We start from the raw sequence: 19,022 nt of genomic DNA, 5'->3' as shown, positions 1-19,022 counted from the left end.
TGTGGTGAATGTTAAATGTCATAGTAATTACTTTACATGATATATAACTTGAAGAATACAGTATATACAGAATGCAAAAATATTTCTTATCTATGTGTTTACAAAAGTATAAAGAGTGTACATGGCTCTTGTTATACAGAAGGAGACAAACACACAGGCCTGTTGTCACTGGACTTTAATTTCAATGGTACAATGATAGTGAATAACAATACAACTTCTCATAGTGATGCACATACTGTAGGCATGCACAGACAGCTGAATTATGGGTAACAGCTATAGTACAGCAGCTGGTCATTTTTGTGCTGCATAGACACAGGGGGAGGGGTAAAATAGTGAAAAATGTACTATAGTATGTACTATGCTTTGCATGTGCAACTAGATTGTAAAAATATATATGTACCCTGTCTGTGAAATCCAGGCTAGATAATCTTATATCATCAAAATTGGATTTCACTCATTGCTTTTACATTGATTTCAATATTTGACCTTACTCAGTCAATATTAAAGATATGAAGGTTATATTTTCACAGTATGCTCTTTACATTATGTAGGGTGACTTTATGTAAATCACAAAAAAATTATTAAGCTAGGTTTTCTCTGAGTAGGTCACGTATAATATATAAGTCATTAATAGAATAAAGACTTAAATAAGTAAATAAAGATCTTTGCCTACGAAGTATAATCAATTTCCCCTGAAGTATTACCTGAGCTACTTTTATTCTAGTCTAGTTCATTTTACTAGATTTCCACAGAATATAAAAATAGCAAAATAATTTGTCATACTAAAAATGTAAGGTATATAAAAATCATTTCATAGATTACCCTGAGATTTAAAGAAAGCTGTATTTAAAATTCCACTCCATCCTCATCCCCCTCTGCAATGCTGTCTGTGCCCACTTCTTCGTAATCCTTCTCCAGAGCTGCCAAATCTTCTCTGGCCTCTGAGAACTCTCCTTCCTCCATGCCCTCTCCTACATACCAGTGAACAAAGGCTCTCTTGGCGTACATCAGATCAAACTTGTGATCTAGACGAGCCCAGGCCTCAGCAATAGCTGTAGTGTTGCTCAACATACACACAGCTCTCTGAACTTTAGCCAGGTCTCCACCAGGAACCACAGTTGGAGGCTGATAGTTAATGCCCACTTTGAAACCAGTAGGGCACCAATCGACAAACTGGATGCTGCGTTTGGTCTTAACGGCAGCTATGGCAGAATTGACATCTTTGGGGACCACATCTCCACGGTAGAGAAGACAGCAAGCCATGTATTTACCGTGTCGAGGATCACACTTGACCATCTGATTAGCTGGTTCAAAGCAGGCGTTGGTTATGTCAGCCACAGATAGCTGCTCATGATAAGCCTTCTCAGAAGATATCACCGGAGCGTATGTCGCCAGAGGGAAATGAATACGGGGGTAGGGCACCAGGTTGGTCTGGAACTCAGTCAGATCCACATTCAGAGCTCCATCGAATCTCAGCGAGGCTGTAATGGAGGACACTATCTGACTGATGAGCCTGTTGAGGTTGGTGTAAGTCGGACGATCGATGTCCAGGTTTTTACGGCAGATGTCGTAGATGGCTTCGTTGTCCACCATGAAGGCGCAGTCGGAGTGCTCCAGCGTGGTGTGGGTGGTCAGGATGGAGTTGTAGGGCTCCACCACCGCTGTGGACACTTGAGGAGCAGGATAGATGGCAAACTCAAGCTTGGACTTCTTGCCATAGTCAACAGAGAGACGCTCCATCAGGAGGGAGGTGAAGCCAGAACCAGTACCACCACCAAAACTGTGGAAGACCAGGAAACCTTGCAGGCCAGTGCATTGATCACTCTGAAAGAGAGGAGCAACAAGACATTATATACAATATAGGTGCAAATGATCACAGTAAGTCATTGTAACAGTTTAATGAAATAATACCAGTTTGCGGATTCGATCCAGGACTGAATCAATGATCTCCTTGCCAATGGTGTAGTGTCCTCTGGCGTAGTTATTAGCAGCATCCTCTTTACCAGTAATGAGCTGCTCAGGGTGAAACAGCTGACGGTAGGTACCTGACCGCACCTCATCTATGCACAAAAGCAGAAAGTTATTAAAAATTTGCACTCATCCAAATATACAACTTTACATGTGCATCTAAAGACATTTCCATACCAATCACAGTGGGTTCTAGATCCACAAAGATGGCACGTGGAACGTGTTTCCCTGAAGCCGTCTCGCTGAAGAACGTGTTAAAGGAATCGTCCCCTCCTCCTATTGACCTGTCACTGGGCATCTGTCCATCCGGCTGTATGCCGTGCTCCAAACAGTAAAGCTCCCAGCATGCATTACCAATCTGTGCTCCAGCTTGGCCAACATGGACAGAAATGCACTCACGCTGCATTGAAAGAAAGCATTAGTATTGGCATTAACACTATAAATTGTTTTTAACACCAAAATTGTTATGTGTTACCATATTGTATTCAGTCTTCGAGCCGATGATCAGGATTCGGAATGAAGCTCTAAATGTGTGAAACTCCGACAGTGAACATATTTATACCCGGGGCATTGTGAGGTAATAAGAGAAGTAGCCAGTGTCGATACCATCTTCAGGCGAAAAAAGTAGGAGAACAAAAAGAAAAATGAGGTTAGCACCTCCTACACTCTAAGGAAAAGGTTATTGTTTAGGACATGAAGTTGAATAGGATTGCAAATAATGTTACAAAAAGCCCCTTTGATCCTCAGCGGAACAGTACGATAAAAGCACAGCTGAACAAACTATGTTCCTTTACATGTGCAACATTTTTATTAATGTTTATGGTCAAAATCATTTTCAACACAAAGAAGCATGCCTAAGAAAGATTTGGTAGGTTGGCTATTTGAAGAATTCACTTTCATGAATTAATAATGCCTTCTCCTATTTCAGAGAGTAATGTGATAGCCTCGGGATGCGCTTTAAATGAGGTTTGTTGCAAGTAAAGAGTCATACAATAGTTGCTCAGACTAAAGGATACTGATGTGAAAACTATAAACCTTAAATATTCCTTTCATGCGGCTTCCTGGGTATCGTAAAAGTGCAGTGCACATTCTCTGTAACCGTGTAACCCGACTCTGAGTATTCGCCTTTGGTAAATTATACAGACAGATTCAATGTTTATATGTGAACAGAATTAAGAGATGTTACTTCTTAAATGTCACACTGAATTCCATAACATTAATGACATGTACCTTTGTTAACAAAGGATCTGCCCTAAAACCAATTTATTGTTGAAACAGACTGTAAACGGATCATTTCACTTCAAAAGTAAGACTTTTAATCTTAATGTGTTTGCAGAAGATCAAATTTCTCTGTTTCATGCTTTGTGTCCAGCCTTGTAAGTCACTCTGAAAAGAGCCTGCTGTTGGTTTTGTAAGTACAATACACATTTACAATTTGAGTTCATGATTTCAAAGATTTAATTATTTGTTTATAACTTAAAAAAATTATAAATATGTTTTTATATTGTGTTTAATAATATAACATTACATAAAACACAACATTAAACGTATTGCAATTAATATATATTTTTAATTTATTAAACATCTTTACAAACTTTAAAATTTTACTTTAAATCTAACACAGTGATATGTATAATGTCCATGCATTTTTATAAAATACAACTATGTGCTGTGTAGGCTATAACCAGCATTGACATTTTCAGCAATTTCATCTCCAGTAGCTCGCCTGTTGGATTGGACCACACGGGCCAGCCTTTGCTCCCCACATGCATCATGGCTGCCCATGACCCTGTCGCCAGTTCACGCTTTTCCTTCCCTGGACCACTATTGATAGGTACTGACCACTGCAGACCGGGAACACCCCACAAGAGCTGCAGTTTTGGAGATGCTCTGACCCAGTCATCTAGCCATCACAATTTGGCACTTAAGTCTTTCAGATCCTTACGCTTGCCCATTTTTCCTGCTCCTAACACATAAACTTTGAGAACAAGCATAAGGGCGGGCAAGGCTCACTGATGCATGTGAGGAGAAAATGCTGGTCCGTGTGTGGTCTGAGCCAATCAACATATGAGCTACTGTAGCAGAAATTGCTAAAAAGTGAATGCTGGTTCTGATAGAAAGGTCTATTGGAGTCCAGGCCTCGACTGGTAAGGGCTGTTTTGGTGGCAAAAGGGGGACCTACACAATATTAGGCAGGTGGTCATGATGTTATGGCTGAGCAGTGTAGATGACGAGTTTTATACTGCCTCTAGTGGTTGGAAGTGGTAAATGACAGACATGCAATATTACAGAGGAGACTGTGGCTGTTTCTCAAATGGAAGGCTGTGTCATTCAGAAGTCTTTTTTTCAGAATATTAACAATTATATGTTTACTATCATGCTTAGTTAATGATAAATTGTTCTAATATGCTTATGACTTGCGAATGTTGTGCTCAGTTAACTGAAATAAACCAGGCTTGATGATGTATTTAGCCTGCATACCATATGCCACCTCCAGAGGATGCAGCCTTCCGTTTGAGAAACGGCCTATAGTCTTCCAAGATTAAATGTCTGTTCTTCAGCTTGGATTTTGTGAAATAATTTATAGTTCACTGCGACTTATATATGTTATTTCGTCTTAATGACTTATTTTTGAATGATGCGGCTTAAACTCCGGTGCGGTTTATAGTCCGAAAATTACGGTAGTCCTTGCGAAAGAGAAATCAGACCAATCAGATGACGTAAGGGAGGAGTTTACACTCTTGGGCAACTTCCGGCGTGACGCTCGAGTCTGTTCGGTGCACCCTCTTGGACTCGTGTCAAGGGTCCCAAGGGTCTGCACTACATGATGTCATCAAAGTGTAGACTCTGAGGAGGTCCACAAGCCCGGAGTGTGCCATTTGGGACAGGGCCAAGCAAGTTATTAAACAATACCGGACAGAACAGCAGGCTGAATAGATGTCTGTACGCTAAAATTAATATTATCAGTTATTTAAACGATAAACCATGGCATACAGAACTTACCTGGAAGGTTGAATAGGCTAAATTAACCGAACAAGCCAACTAGTGTAAAGTTCGGATACTCGTCATTCCACATTACAGAATTCATTGAATTACATAATTACAGAAGCAGCATAAACGGCAATGTTGTCTCTCACCTCATAAATGTCAAAATTTATTTATACTGACTTACAAGGCGCACCTGATTGTAAGGCGCAGCACCAGTCAATATATATATAAAAAAAACGCGGTTTATAGACCGAAAAATACAGTACTGGGTTGGTAGAGTGCGCGAAGCCTGCTGCATCAAGGGTTCAAAGGGGGCGCTGATGAGCACACTTCGGAGCGTAAAAATGACTGGACATCCTACGGACTCGTAGACTAAGCGAGCATGCGCAATTTAAGGCCATGAGACCGAAAGTCCACATGAAGTGTGCCATTTGGAACAGGGCCAAAATGGGGAGGCTGCAAACCTGGAGCCGGTAGATATACGACCCTGGCAGTTTTACGCCACTGTTGTTCCTTGTACGTCCAGTAGGGAGAGGCTGTATATTAGTATATGAGCCTAGTCATATTTCAGAACAGCAGACCATATCTATATGTATGATAGCAGCGAACCTTCTTGAAGCGAATTAAAGTATGTTAAATAATCTGCTAAAGTTATTGTTGTTGATTGTATTGTAATGATGCAACATTTATTATTTATAAACGACTGATGCGATATCAATTTAAAAGAGTGGTCAATAATTTATTTTAGAAGGCATAGTACTTGATTGAGTCAGATGTTCTGTCTGACTCAAACTTAGCTAACCACGTGTAGGTTAAGCTCCCCCTAGTCTTCTCTTTACCCACTCTGTCTCACTCACTTTTAAAATTATTTACATTTTTATTTTTATCTTGTTGTCTGTCTTTAGTTTGCATGGCATGGTCTGGCAAGACTCTGTTTACTACATGCATCTTAACACACTCCACATGGTTTCTTGAGCAATATTAGATTGGATAATCACAAATGTGTGATTTTTTTGACAGTCTGTGAACACACAAAATACACATTTATAATAGGCATGTATGTTCTAACACTATGCAACTTTTGCTTTTTTATTTTGTCAGTGAGCGGGAGCACCTTGACAGCAGGATAAAAACAATTAAAGAAGACTGGCAAGCCATAGGAGAGTCATTTACAGGAATCATGCTGTTAAGAAATAACCAAGTCATGGTGTTAATAAATATTCTTTTGTGAACACCAATATTATCTCTTTCCTAATGTTTACTGGCCTAAATATGGTTAATATCTAAATGTAACTTAATATAAATTCACAACAGTTTATAAATACATATAAATAATACATTTTACAGTAGGTCATAGGTCTGCAGCCTCCCCATATGTTATTCGCTGTATTTCCTTCTCCCCCTACTGGACGCATGAGGAACAAAACAACAGGGGCGTAAAAACTGCCAGGGGCGTATATTTACCGCCTCCAGGTCTGCAGCCTCCCCCTACTCAGTTCAGTTAGCAATTTGACCAGCAGATGGCAGAAAAATCTTGCAGAAAGAAACATGAATGCTCTCCGATTGACCAGGTTTGGGATAGAATGGATAGAGCAAACGCCTAAATATCGCGAGATGTTGGGTTTAGGGTTAGGTTTGGTTGGCTGCAGCCTATTAGCTCTTACTAAATACTTGGTGTTTCGAGTCTGTTTATACAAGAATATCGTACTTTATGTCAAGTCCTTAAACTTTAAACTACGCTTGGGGTAAGTTGTTTGGTATAATATAATTCCTGTAAGTTCAAACAGTACTGAAATCATACTGCCGAAACACCAAGTAGTATTGGGATTAAAACAGGGCTTATCCAGTGAGATTTCACGAGATTCCCGTGTTTGCTGTATCCCTTCTAGCCACAACCTATTTACCGTTGTGTTGTTCATACATCTTTAAAAGCTTAGATCAAAAAGTTTATATTACATCCTGTCTTCAAAAAAGAGCGACCCCCCTCCCCCGAAGAGATGTTAAATTTATAAGTTTTACAGAGAAAGCTAACTGATTACAAAAACTTCGTTGCAGTAACTTACATGGCCTGCTGTCTTTACCACATGGAGATGGTGTCCAAAGATTCTGGCATTTCGATTGACCAAACGCACCATCCAGTTCTTTGGACTGATACCCTTAAAGTGGACAACTATCTATCAGACTCCAACTGTGGTTTCTGGTGAAGATCTGGCTAAAGTTAAGAGAGCTGTGTGCATGTGTTAGCCATTGCTCGTCTGAATCACACGTTTGATTTGATGTACGCCAGGGCATAGAGGTAAGTTTATTACGTTTTTTTAACGTTTTATTAAGTTCATTTCTGTTTTGTGACATTTTAAACCGCTTAACCAGAGAAATTTGCTACAAATTTGCCAGAAAGTACAAGAAATTGCTCAGCAGAAATAACACATAGAGCAGAATGTTTAAACAGAGTGAATGTAACTCGTGAATAATTTACCTGACTGAAATTGTTTTGTGACGCAAACACCACTAGGGGACAGTGCCACACCGAGATTTAAAAGCAGTGTTCATTTTATACATGAAAGTACAACTGAGTCCATTATTAGGAGACAAGAAGAAAATGTAATTCCTAAAATAACGTAACGTTCCCTTAGCAAAAGGCTGCACGCATCTTATTCAGAAATTAAATTTGTTGCACTCTAAAATATATTTTATATTAAATAAGTCATAAAACGTTTACCCTACAGCAGGGGTTTTCAAAGGGACCCCAAATATAATGAACCTTTTGTGAGGGACCCTATCTAAAATATATAGCAATTTATATATTTTTATGTAGGCCTATGACTAATATATAATTAGCCAGAATTATAGAGTAATGCTGGATGTATAAACATGAAGAGATACATTTTCAATTCAAATGTATTTGTACTGCAGGAACTTTGACAAAAAATCTTGTTCAATGGCAGCTTTACAAGGAGTCTTGCCTTATAAACCTGAATATGTGAGATAAAGGCGACTGTAATAAGAAAAACACACTAGAAAGACACAAAGAAATATATGATTCTGATATGCATGTAGCAAGAAATGAGAGATAAACATCTAATATATAAATTGTAACATTTTTCGGTGGCTATTTTTCTCTGAAACGTTTTGGGGACCTCATGGGAAACACCTGCCATACACTAACTGCACTTTAAAAACAAACAGTGCTAAATAATACTAAAATTGGTTCACTGGCTTGTAATCATAGGGGAACCATTTTAAGTGCCATATAGCACCTATGTTGTACCTGTGTAGAACCCTCTTGTCTGGTATATAGAACCATATCTGGTGCTATATCACCCTCGTATAGTTCCTCATATGTGCTTTATAGGTGCTAGACAGCACTAAAAATGGTTCCCCTATGATAACGAGCATTTGGTGCTATTTAGCACCAATTTTTTTTAGAGTGTGGGGTTTTACGAGTGGTGCTGGTTGTTTGATAATTATTTTCAGATCGATCTTTCTTTCTTTCTTTATTTTTTAAAATAGTGCACATGCACTAGTTCAGTGGTAGAGCACTGCAAACGCAGCGCAAAAGGTCATTGGTTTAAACCCAAGGGACAAACATGTTGATAAAAATTTACACATATAAATTAACTGACGCTTTGGATAAAAGTGTATGCCAAATTTATACATTTAATGTTATGATACTGCACACATTTTTGTTTTTACATTTATTCTGCAAATACAGAATAATTAGATTTCCAGATGGAGAAAAGTTAAATCATGCAATATACCACTGATGAAATTAGGCAAAGTATCCACTAAGCAGTGGCCAACAGGTCTCAGACCATCACAAAGAAATATGCTAGCCTGCAGATTTACAACCATCAAGGTCAGCAAGACTAAGGTGTCCTAATTCATCACTGTAGTGACCTTAACCCTGTAGCTCATACACACAGTGCAATGAATTACACGTTGATTAAAGGTTTGCCAAACTTGTGTCCTCATCAACAACCTTGTTGTATTAGTATTTTACTTTTTGCTTTGTTAGTTTTCAGATAGATGGTATGAAAGACGACATATAATTTTTTCCAAAAAAAATTCTGTATTGTTTTGAGCATTAATCCTTTCTTGGCAATATTGTGATTTGCTCAGCAGTATAATAGGTATAAAAACATGAATGATGTAGCGTAGATGGAAAATTTAGAGAGTGAGGAAAAACTGTAACTATTTTACAATATGAAACATGGAGTGTGAATTATACTTGCTAAGTAATCTAATTAAGGATATTTTCAATACTGAATTGGGATGGAGCCCCTGGGAGCAACTAAAACACAAATGGTGTGAAACTGGCAGTGGCATTCAGCTGTTAGCTGATTACATTGATTCCATTTATTTGTGACAGTTTTCCAGTCACTTCACTCCTGAAGGTGAGTATTTCATCTCCATATAAACACTTTCAGCTCAGAAGCCGTCGGTATGCTCTGTCTCTCGCTGGGTGGGAGGGAGGGCTGATTGGAAAATGCAAAGAATTTAAGGATAATCAATACTGACATGGATCAATGCAGATAATTATTGATTTAATTCATTAGCACAGTCTACTTTATCCACTTCAAATTATGAAATAAGATATATGAAGTTTTCATAACAGCATTTTTACGTGTCAGCCATTCTTCAATGGAGTGGCAAACAAGAGGAAGATTTTGTAAAAATGCTTAAATAAAACAAATTAAAATGCTATATAAAAAATAAGCTTATTTAAAGAAATATTACATTTTAAGTCATTGTAATTTTCAAATACTGATGACACATCTGCTTTTGTCAGTAGTGTTACCAACAAAGACAGTGACACCAACACAATCTTATTCATAAATATTTGACAAGGTGTCTAATAAATGGTGTGATATAAATTTGTATGACCAAATTCGTTCAAATAGTGGCGGGGTTAGGGGTGGGTGTAACTATTATTATTTTTTAATAATCATACATTTTTGTAGGATTCACAAAAATGAATTTTTCAACTTGCAAGTGTGACACCATGGACAGCAAAATCCTGACTTTTCTAAAATGTAGAATGCCCCAATAATGATTTCATTTTTTTTTATTAATACAACTATTAATTTAATACATATAAGTCACACAACAAACTCTAATAATGTGTGCATAAAATTGTCAAAACAAATTTAAGTTTAAGAAAATGAATAAAAATGAAACCACCATGCGCCCTTCAGATCAACCACTTGCAATAAACTATAAAAGAAGTATTAAATTGAATTGATTTGATGCGGTTAGATGTTCTGGTTTTTGCTTTTCATTATAATTGTTGCAAAGTAAAAGAACACAACTTCCCACCCTAAAGGAAGAATTACGCATAGTACAAATTTCAACTGAGGTTGCGTATTTTACACAAGAAAATGCTGTCACATGGGTACAAAAGCATCACTGGGACAAACAGGAAAGACACAGTGCTAGTTAGTGGTGTCAGTGGCAGGGAGAATAAGTTGATTAAAACAGGAGGAGGTGTAGGGCTGTGATTTATTCCTGTTAGTGCGTGGTGATGCATTTGTGTATTTTGCCACACTGTTGTCAGAGTGAGTGAAATTTGTTCATCAATTTGTAGCCATTATCATGTCAATAGACAAAGAGGGGTTGACCATAAACACACAAGCACACGCACACACACGCTCCATCTGTGTGAGTTTTAAAATAATTCAGTCAAAGATGGCATTTTACCGACATTGTATCTTGTATGCCCTCTCTCTCCCCCCCCCCCCCTCTCTACCCAATACTACAGTTCTTTTACCGTAAACCTTATTCATTTTCCTGAAACAGTGACAGGCCCTAAGCGGATAAAAGTCAGCTTAAACCATGTTGTACATGCAGATGAGTAAACCGGCTATGCACTGAAAAAAATGATTCATTAAATTTACTCAATTTTTTTAAGGTAAGTGGTTGCAATCAATTTATTTAAGCTACATTTAAACAAAAAAAGATTAGTAAAGTAAAATAAAATTAAAAACTTTTGTTTAAATGTAGCCTAAATAAATTGATTGCAACCACTTACCTTAAAATAATTGAGTAAATTGAATGAATCATATTCAGAAAATTAGAAATTCTGCAGGTTTTTAGACATTTAAAAAGCTGAAGGAAAATCTGTCTAAAGCTATAATGTTGTATCTCTTTTCATATTCGCACAACTTGTAAATGTAACTTGAGTTTTTAATTTTGCCGTTTTTCCATCAACTGCATGTTGAGAGCAGACTCTTATGGGATACTTTGTTATTTTCATTTGTGGCGTTTGTCTTTTATACGCAGAGACATGCGCACATGAGCAAAACTGTGAGAAAGCTGGTTCGGGGCCAATCTACTGTGCTAATCATATTTTTCATATATTTCCGAGCTTTACCCCTTTTACAGAAAATGTTACATTTATATGACCTTATATCAACTTATTAAGCATAAACGGAGTAAGACTGTGCATGTAAACCATAGTCCGTGACGTCACCGGTCGGTTTGTGATGAGCATTTTTAAAGCCCAAAGTAGGCGGAGCCTGACGTCACCATCTTGGAGGCACGCCACTTCTGGATAACAAAAAATCGGCAAAGAGGTGGGACGTAGGAGGACCTATGATGACTGGTTGCTGAAACTACACCCACCTAGCTCGACCAGAGTGACAGCAGAAGCAATTCACCTGTCACTCAAATGGTCACCCCCTTAATTATGTAGAACTTCAAGAGTTAATCGAGGGATAACTTTACAATCTCTCTGATGAAGCTAACACGGAAGTGACTTAAACTGCAATTCATCGACGGACAGCCAGAACAAAAATTTTTTTGGTACTCATCCGTTTAAATTAGTCTTAAAGTTCTGCAAAATTAAGGGTTTGAGTGAGGGGTGAACTGCCACTGCTGTCATTACTGTTGAGCTAAACAGGCTTGGTTTCAGCAACCAGCCACCTTAGCTTCACCCATGTCCCATCTCTTTATCCATTTTTGGCTATCCGTGAGTGCGCGGTGACGCAATGCCAAGATGGGCACGACAAGTCCCACCAACTATTGGCTTCAAAAAAGCTCTTTACACACCTATGGGTGATGTCACGGACACTACATCCATATTTTATAGACCCTTTTACAGCTCACGTGATCAAATAGCCTGCGTGTGCATTTGGGCAACAGAAGTGGTGTTATTCCCTGTTGGTTCTGACGTGGTAGCAACTCAGAACGTTTATTAAAATGGTTTCCCAGTATCAAAATGTCTGGTTGTTGCATTTGGTTGCACCAATATAATATACATATATATGTTTCTGGCAACTTTATTTTTGGCCATCTGCTAACGTCTTCTATCCACCCCACTATAGTACACAGATCTGGTAGCGGTGTTGAAAGTGTTGATAAAGTCAACTTTTTAAAATAACTTTCTCTATCTGTCTTGCTACACTGCTGATTCTTGCCATACTTCCATTGCCTAAATGCGCGCGCATACGCTGCCACGTCATCATTGTGTACAAACAGTAAAAGGGTCTATACAGTATATGGGCATAATATAATTTAAACACAGGAGTTACAAAAACATTCACCCTCTTCACAGTTGTCATGAAGTGCAAAATCAACTATATAGAGCAAACACTTCGTGTACCAGGGCATTTTAACATGGGGGTCTATGGGGGGCCAGTCGCTAGCGGCCAGTCGATGAATTACAGTTTAAGGGGCTAATCACACCAAACGCGTTTATGGCAGTTGCAGGCACCGTTTTTGAATGATATTCTATGGGCACTGAGCATATGCGCGCTGTTTATGTGCGCCAAACGCCTTGCGTTTTTGCAGCCGGTCGCAGCACACATTTTTGAAGGAGCGCTGAGAGCGGAAAAGCAGCCGACGTCATTCGCGTCTTTCCATTGTCCAATCGAATGAGGGGAGAGGCGGGCCTTAAGTTGTGGCGGGGGAAGTTTACAGTTGCTTTGAAGAACCGGACTCCACTCGCTCACTCTCTCCTGCGTGTTTGTGCATCTCTCACCCCTCAAACAAGGTCAGAGCAAGCACCCTCTTTTTAAAGTTTCTGCTAATATGACAATTAAAAGCAAAAGAGCGGCCATGCTTCAATATTTGATAGACAAGACAGCTGACTCTGTGGTTGCCTAGCAATATAAAAAGCTGCGTCGCACTGCTCTTTTAAAAAAAATTTTTTTTTAACTTTGGCAGGAAAACGCTTTAAAGAGAGTAAGCAGAGTCGCAGAAGCCCCTCCCATGATGCGAATTTTCGCGTGAATTTCTCGATAACTAGAATTTCACGCACGTCTTTTACGTGTGAAAGAAGCGAGTAAACTCAAAATGTTCAAGCGGCAAACTAGACACGGTAGTAGCGAATTTGACATCTCAACGCGGCTGGTGTGAACCCACGGTAAGACTGAAAGGTTCCCCCTTGATGTCAACACATTTATTATCATTCAGCTTTTATAATTTAATAGGTGTGTGATGAGACACCTACTTCACAAGACAAGATGAAAAAAAGATTGCGTTCAAACATGCAAGTCAAGTCCGCTCCTATATGTCAATACAACCACCCTTATGTACAAATGCCTGCAGAGGGCGCCAGCGGACTCGCAATTGTTGTTTTTACTTTTACTTTAGATTGAGATTATGCTTACTTTTGGCCAAACCTTTAAATCCATTCAAATCTTTAATATTTGTCCAATTGACCCTTCGCTAAGCCACGCTTGAAAACCACCACAGGCCAGTCGTGGTTTAGCAACTGTAACTAAGGGTGGGAGGTCTGACAAGTTTTCGAGCGTGTTGAAGGACTCATTCACAACTAAATATTGACATTTTGTCGTACGAGATCTCGTCACACCCCATCACTTAACATTTAGCATCATTCAGCTTTATTTATCAGTTTAAATAAAGGAAACTGTAATGTTATGTAATATAGGAAGTATTTATCTAAATATATTAAAACACTTTTTAAATGTTGCTGCATTTAGTCCATTCTCAAACTTCAAGGTCAGACTGTACAGAAGTTGATCATGACTGCAGGAATGGCAACTCCTGAGTTTGGCACAACTGGACAAATCAGGATAGTTACTAGTTTCCAAAAACTTATCTGATTTACTAAAATACATCTCCATACATATTGTTTAGCTTTTTTAAAACAAATATAACAGCAAAAACAATTAAATCCTGAATTATTAATATTACATTTTTTTTTACTGAATCTGGTGCTTATAATCCTGCCTTCTGTTAATCCTGGCTCTGCCAATTTTTTATCTTTACAACTATTATATTTATATAAAAAAATATAAAGTAATATTCTGTGCATTAGCAATGCTGAGAGCTTAAAGCTTAAACAACTTCCTGTACTGGCATAAGGTTCCCTTTTGTTTCAATTGACCTGTAAACAATGCAGGTGCTGAAATGTCAACCATTTCAAACGTCTAATGACACTCAGCCGTTTAATGCTTATTCATTGAGCACTTGAGTATATACACAGAGCCCATTGAGAAGTCACAGAGCAGAATGGCTCTTTACCAGTGCAAACAGCATAAACAAACAAGCGTATAGACGTGAGTGCTCAAGGTAATATTTGTGGGTGAGGCTGTATTATTTCATAGACCATTCATTATAGTTTTATTCTTTATTCAGCAGACCATTTTCATTTATATGACGGTTGCTATATAAACTTCAACTAATGAATAGCAATTAATCCCTCATTCAAGTGTGTTCAAAAGTGTCTTTGTGTGCAAGGTGAAAAGGAAGAAACAGTTTACAATGCTTACAATAATGAATAAAAAGGACATTTGTATATTTACAGACACTACTATTATTCTAACACTACCTTTATTATATTATGAAGAACTAATGCAAAGTGTGTCTGACATGTTTTATTGTAAATGAAATTTTCAGGCTCATGTTTAGGTTCAGTAATTTTACTTTAATGGCAATGAAATGTAATCAGTAGTCAGTAGTTTAAAAGCCTTTTTTCACAAATGTCACTTCATTGGTATTTACTATAACACATTTGTTTGTCTATCACTGCAAAACCCTCTAAGTGCATTTTTAAAAGCATTTGGTTAATATTATTATCTCATTTTTGATGTATATTACATTACATTATATTTATTTATTATATTGTAGTGAATCACATTTGATATAAGCTCTAATTAACTTGCATTGTAGATGCTTTACATTATGTAAAGTGCTTCTGGGAAGTCCTGGAAACTATGGTAAGAAAAGGCAATCAGTGTTTGCAAAGGACATATTCATCACTAAATTGTCCCTTATGTGCCGTGCAAGAACAGCAGGACATTTAACTAATGCATGACCAGATGTACAATTTAGCTCTGCTGCAGTGTTTTAATTAGTCCAATTGCGGCGAGTGTCCAACCCTCTATACACTGCAGCATTTAGGGGTTAAACAGCTTGATAAATGGCCATGTCCGTTGAATACAGGCTTTCGGCTGGTGGGTGCTCATTTTGTCCCCCCTCCTTAAGTCTCTCTAGGGTCAGTCAGTGAGACGATAATTGAAAGATTCCCAAACAGAAATCTCGAATCTGCCTGACTGACCTCGCGTCCTATTCAGGAGAAAGCCACCGAGTGACATCTGTTGACTCTTCTTGAAAAGGACGTCTCGGGCTACATTTGTTTAAGTGGCTGTACGCCCTTTGTTATTGGTGTGTCCCCTGCGTCCATAAAAATGATGAGCTATTAAACACTCTTGCTTGTTTTCAGAGGTGGCATTGAATACTTTGTTGTTAAGTGGGCAATCTACAATAGGTGAGCTATAATCACGCCACATCATTCAATGAAAATACATTTATGCAGGCAAGCAGACCTTAAGGAACTTAAAGATATTAGTTGTCTTTAATGCATTTAGTAATGATATTATAGTGAGAAATCTTACTTGGACAAAGCAGGAGATGGACAAACTGTTGTAAATGAATTTGTTTAAGATAGACGTGTGACATGTTTTCTTTGTTTGGTACTGTCAACTTAATGTGGTTTTTTTTTTTCAATTATATTTTTTATCCAAAGTGACATTCACTCAAGGTTTTCTTGTCTGAAAAAAATTGTCAAAATATGTACCCTAGCTGTCACTGGGGCAATACCCTTTCAAAAAGTACACCTGTGTACCTAAAGATTTCATAATAGTACCTTAGAGGTACATATTGGTACCAAAGAATGCTTTTTAGTTTTTGTATCTTAAATGCACATATTGGTACAAACGCTGGACCTAATGGTACATACAATCACCTAAAGGATTATTAGAAACACCATACTAATACTATGTTGGACCCCCTTTCGCCTTCAGAATTGCCTTAATTCTACTTGGCATTGATTCAACAAGGTGCTGAAAGCATTCTTTAGTAATGTTGGACCATATTGATAGGATAGCATCTTGCAGTTGATGGAGATTTGTGGGATGCACATCCAGGGCACTAAGCTCCCGTTCCACCACATCCTAAAGATGCTCTATTGGGTTGAGATCTGGTGACTGTGGGGGTCATTTTAGTACAGTGAACTCATTGTCATGTTCAAGAAACCAATTTGAAAATGATTCAAGCTTTGTGACATGGTGCATTATCTTGCCATCAGAAGATGGGTACATGGTGGTCATAAAGAGATGGACATGGTCAGAAACAATGCTCAGGTAGGCCGTGGCATTTAAACAATGCTCAATTGGCACTAAGGGGCCTATAGTGTGCCAAGAAAACATCCCCCACATTACACCATCCCCACCAGCCTGCACAGTGGTAACAAGGCATGATGGATTCATGTTCTCATTCTGTTTATGCCAAATTCGGACTCTACCATCTAAATGTCTTAACAGAAATCAAGACTCATCAGACCGGGCAACATTTTTCCAGTCTTCAACTGTCCAATTTTGGTGAGCTTGTGCAAATTTTAGCATCTTTTTCCTATTTGTAGTGGAGATGAGTGGTACCCGATGATGTCTTCTGCTAGTGTAGCCCATCCGCCTCAAGGTTGTGAGTGTTGTGGCTTCACAAATGCTTTGCTGCATACCTCGGTTGTAACGAGTGGTTATTTCAGTCAAAGTTGCTCTTCTATCAGCTTAAATCAGTCGGCCCATTCTCCTCTGACTTTTAGCATCAACAATCATTTTCGCCAACAGGACTGCCGCATACTGGATGTTTTTTCCCTTTTCACACCATTCTTTGTAAACCCTAGAAATGGTTGTGCGTGAAAATCTCAGTAACTGAGCAGATTGTGAAATACTCCAACAACCATGCCACGCTCAAAATTGCTTAAATCACCTTTTATTCCCATTCTGACATTCAGTTTGGAGTTCAGGAGATTGTCTTGACCATGACCACACCCCTTAATGCATTGAAGCAACTGCCATGTGATTGGTTGATTAGATAATGCAATGCTCAACCAATTGAGTGGCAGAAACACATATTAGATCAACTTATGAATAATGTCAATAAGTAGTACACCTTGAGAGGTCATATTAGTACCACAGAGGCACATATTGTTACCAAAGAGTGCACATTAGTACCTCAAAAGTACATATTAGTACCAAATGTATACACATATGTACCTAAATGGTACATATTAGGAACTTTTTTTAAAGAGTACTGCCCAAGTGACAGTTTGAGTACATTTTAAAAAATGAACTTGAAAAAGTTTAAGTGAAACACAAACACTTATCTTCTTTTGTGGCTCACCACTGAATTTCATTCTTCTCATTAAAATCACAGTGGAACTGTGCGCTTCAACATTATTATGGTAATATTTTCGACTGAATATGCCTACAAATGTGGGAAACAGCGAACGTACATGACCTTCCCGGATTTGTCTCCTACATGCTCCAAAAGTGTTGCGACCGTTCCTCAATAAATCATCCGTCTTAATCAAAGTACCCCCCTCCATCACTAAAGCAGCGTGCCAGCGTCCAACTCCACCACACAATGCAGCATAATGGAACTATTTATTTCCATAATGCCGCATTGTCACCGTGATGTTGTGGCCTCTGAACAGTGACAGAGAGGCGGAGGGATCGAGGAGAGGTGACGAAGTGCTCGAACAGAACGGGTGGGGGTTTTCTAATTAGCGAATGAAATTTCATGTTTAGCTCCATAGGAGATAAATTGACTTTTGACAGGTCTTTCCTTTCAGCTTGTCAGAACCTCTGACAGAACGGCCAGTTAACGGATTGCTAATTCCTCTTTGAGCTCCCGCCGGTCCGGACCGCTGTACACAACTAAGACCATTTCCTAAATAAGCTCCTGCAATTTTGGGGGTGGCAAGATGCCACTTTACAAAGATGCAGTTGTATCTAAAGTAAATGAGGACTATGCATTGCTAAGAAGCTGCGGAAAAATACTTTTTATCGTTGATTTAAGGTGGGAAGTAACTAGCAAAATTAGCAAAACAAATGTCTGACCCCAGGGTACACACATACTGATACTGTAAAAGAAATAGATGTGCTGTAAGTCGCTTAAATGTAAATTGTTTTAACCAAAACCAGTTGCACCACACTCACCAATTTAATCTTTGCAAATATTGCATTTGTTTTTAATCACTAAGTAAATGAAATATACGTGTTATATATCAAATTAAACATGAAAACCTGCTGATTCAGTAACCAGTTCCGTCGTTTAATATTCATTTACATGATCGCAAATCAAATTACAAACCAGACGTGAAATTATACTTTCTAACGTCAAAAGACTTACAACTTCTACTGTCAACTCCGTAGGGTGCTGGTTATGTATGATGGTGACATCACTCCTGTAGGTAATTTGTAATGGGAAAAACTGATGGTGTTACAACTCAGCCCACGTTACCACCCCGCCCGGTCGCCCTTATTGTGATGCTACTGTACAGTCTAAGTAATTGTTTGCATAATAGTTTTACACATAGTTGCCTTGTTTAACAAGAGATTTACATTGCTTTTCAAGGACTTATGTTATAGGGTCAATATAAGGCTGGGAGCAAGAAGTTATTCACAGGAGAAATTTGTATGTGGATGAGATTTTTTGATGTGGATTTTTTTGTGCCCTTGACTTAAACCCCATAGATCATCGCTCATTTAAATACACCTAACAGCCTATGCAGTCACTCTGCAAATTGGCATAGATTTGCA

At 38.4% G+C, this 19,022-nt stretch overlaps 1 protein-coding gene across 1 annotated transcript; it reads right to left on the bottom strand.

Moving 5' to 3' along the window:
* Window positions 1-161: 161 nt before the first annotated feature.
* On the bottom strand, window positions 162-2,565 carry LOC135782529 (tubulin alpha-1B chain-like). Its single transcript, XM_065292877.2, has 4 exons — window positions 2,444-2,565; window positions 2,146-2,368; window positions 1,912-2,060; window positions 162-1,824 (listed from the first exon to the last, which is right to left on the bottom strand). The coding sequence occupies exons 1-4, from the start codon at window positions 2,444-2,446 to the stop codon at window positions 847-849; spliced, it is 1,353 nt and encodes a 450-aa protein (XP_065148949.1). The 5' UTR covers window positions 2,447-2,565; the 3' UTR covers window positions 162-846.
* Between the last annotated feature and the right edge of the window lie 16,457 nt (window positions 2,566-19,022).

The sequence above is a fragment of the Paramisgurnus dabryanus genome, chromosome 15, assembly GCF_030506205.2.
Source record: "Paramisgurnus dabryanus chromosome 15, PD_genome_1.1, whole genome shotgun sequence".
In the NCBI taxonomy this organism is placed as follows: Eukaryota; Metazoa; Chordata; class Actinopteri; order Cypriniformes; family Cobitidae; genus Paramisgurnus; species Paramisgurnus dabryanus.
The sequence above is the reverse complement of the archived record's forward strand: the minus strand, read 5'-3'. Positions and strand labels throughout refer to the sequence as shown.

Bases quoted from the DNA above. Each gene is read 5' to 3' on its own strand.
- LOC135782529 (XM_065292877.2), bottom strand. The intron at 2,061-2,145 runs GTATGGAAATGT...TTTTGTGCATAG, and splicing joins TCTAGAACCCACTGTGATTG to ATGAGGTGCGGTCAGGTACC. The intron at 1,825-1,911 runs GTATTATTTCAT...CCTCTCTTTCAG, and splicing joins TGGATCGAATCCGCAAACTG to AGTGATCAATGCACTGGCCT.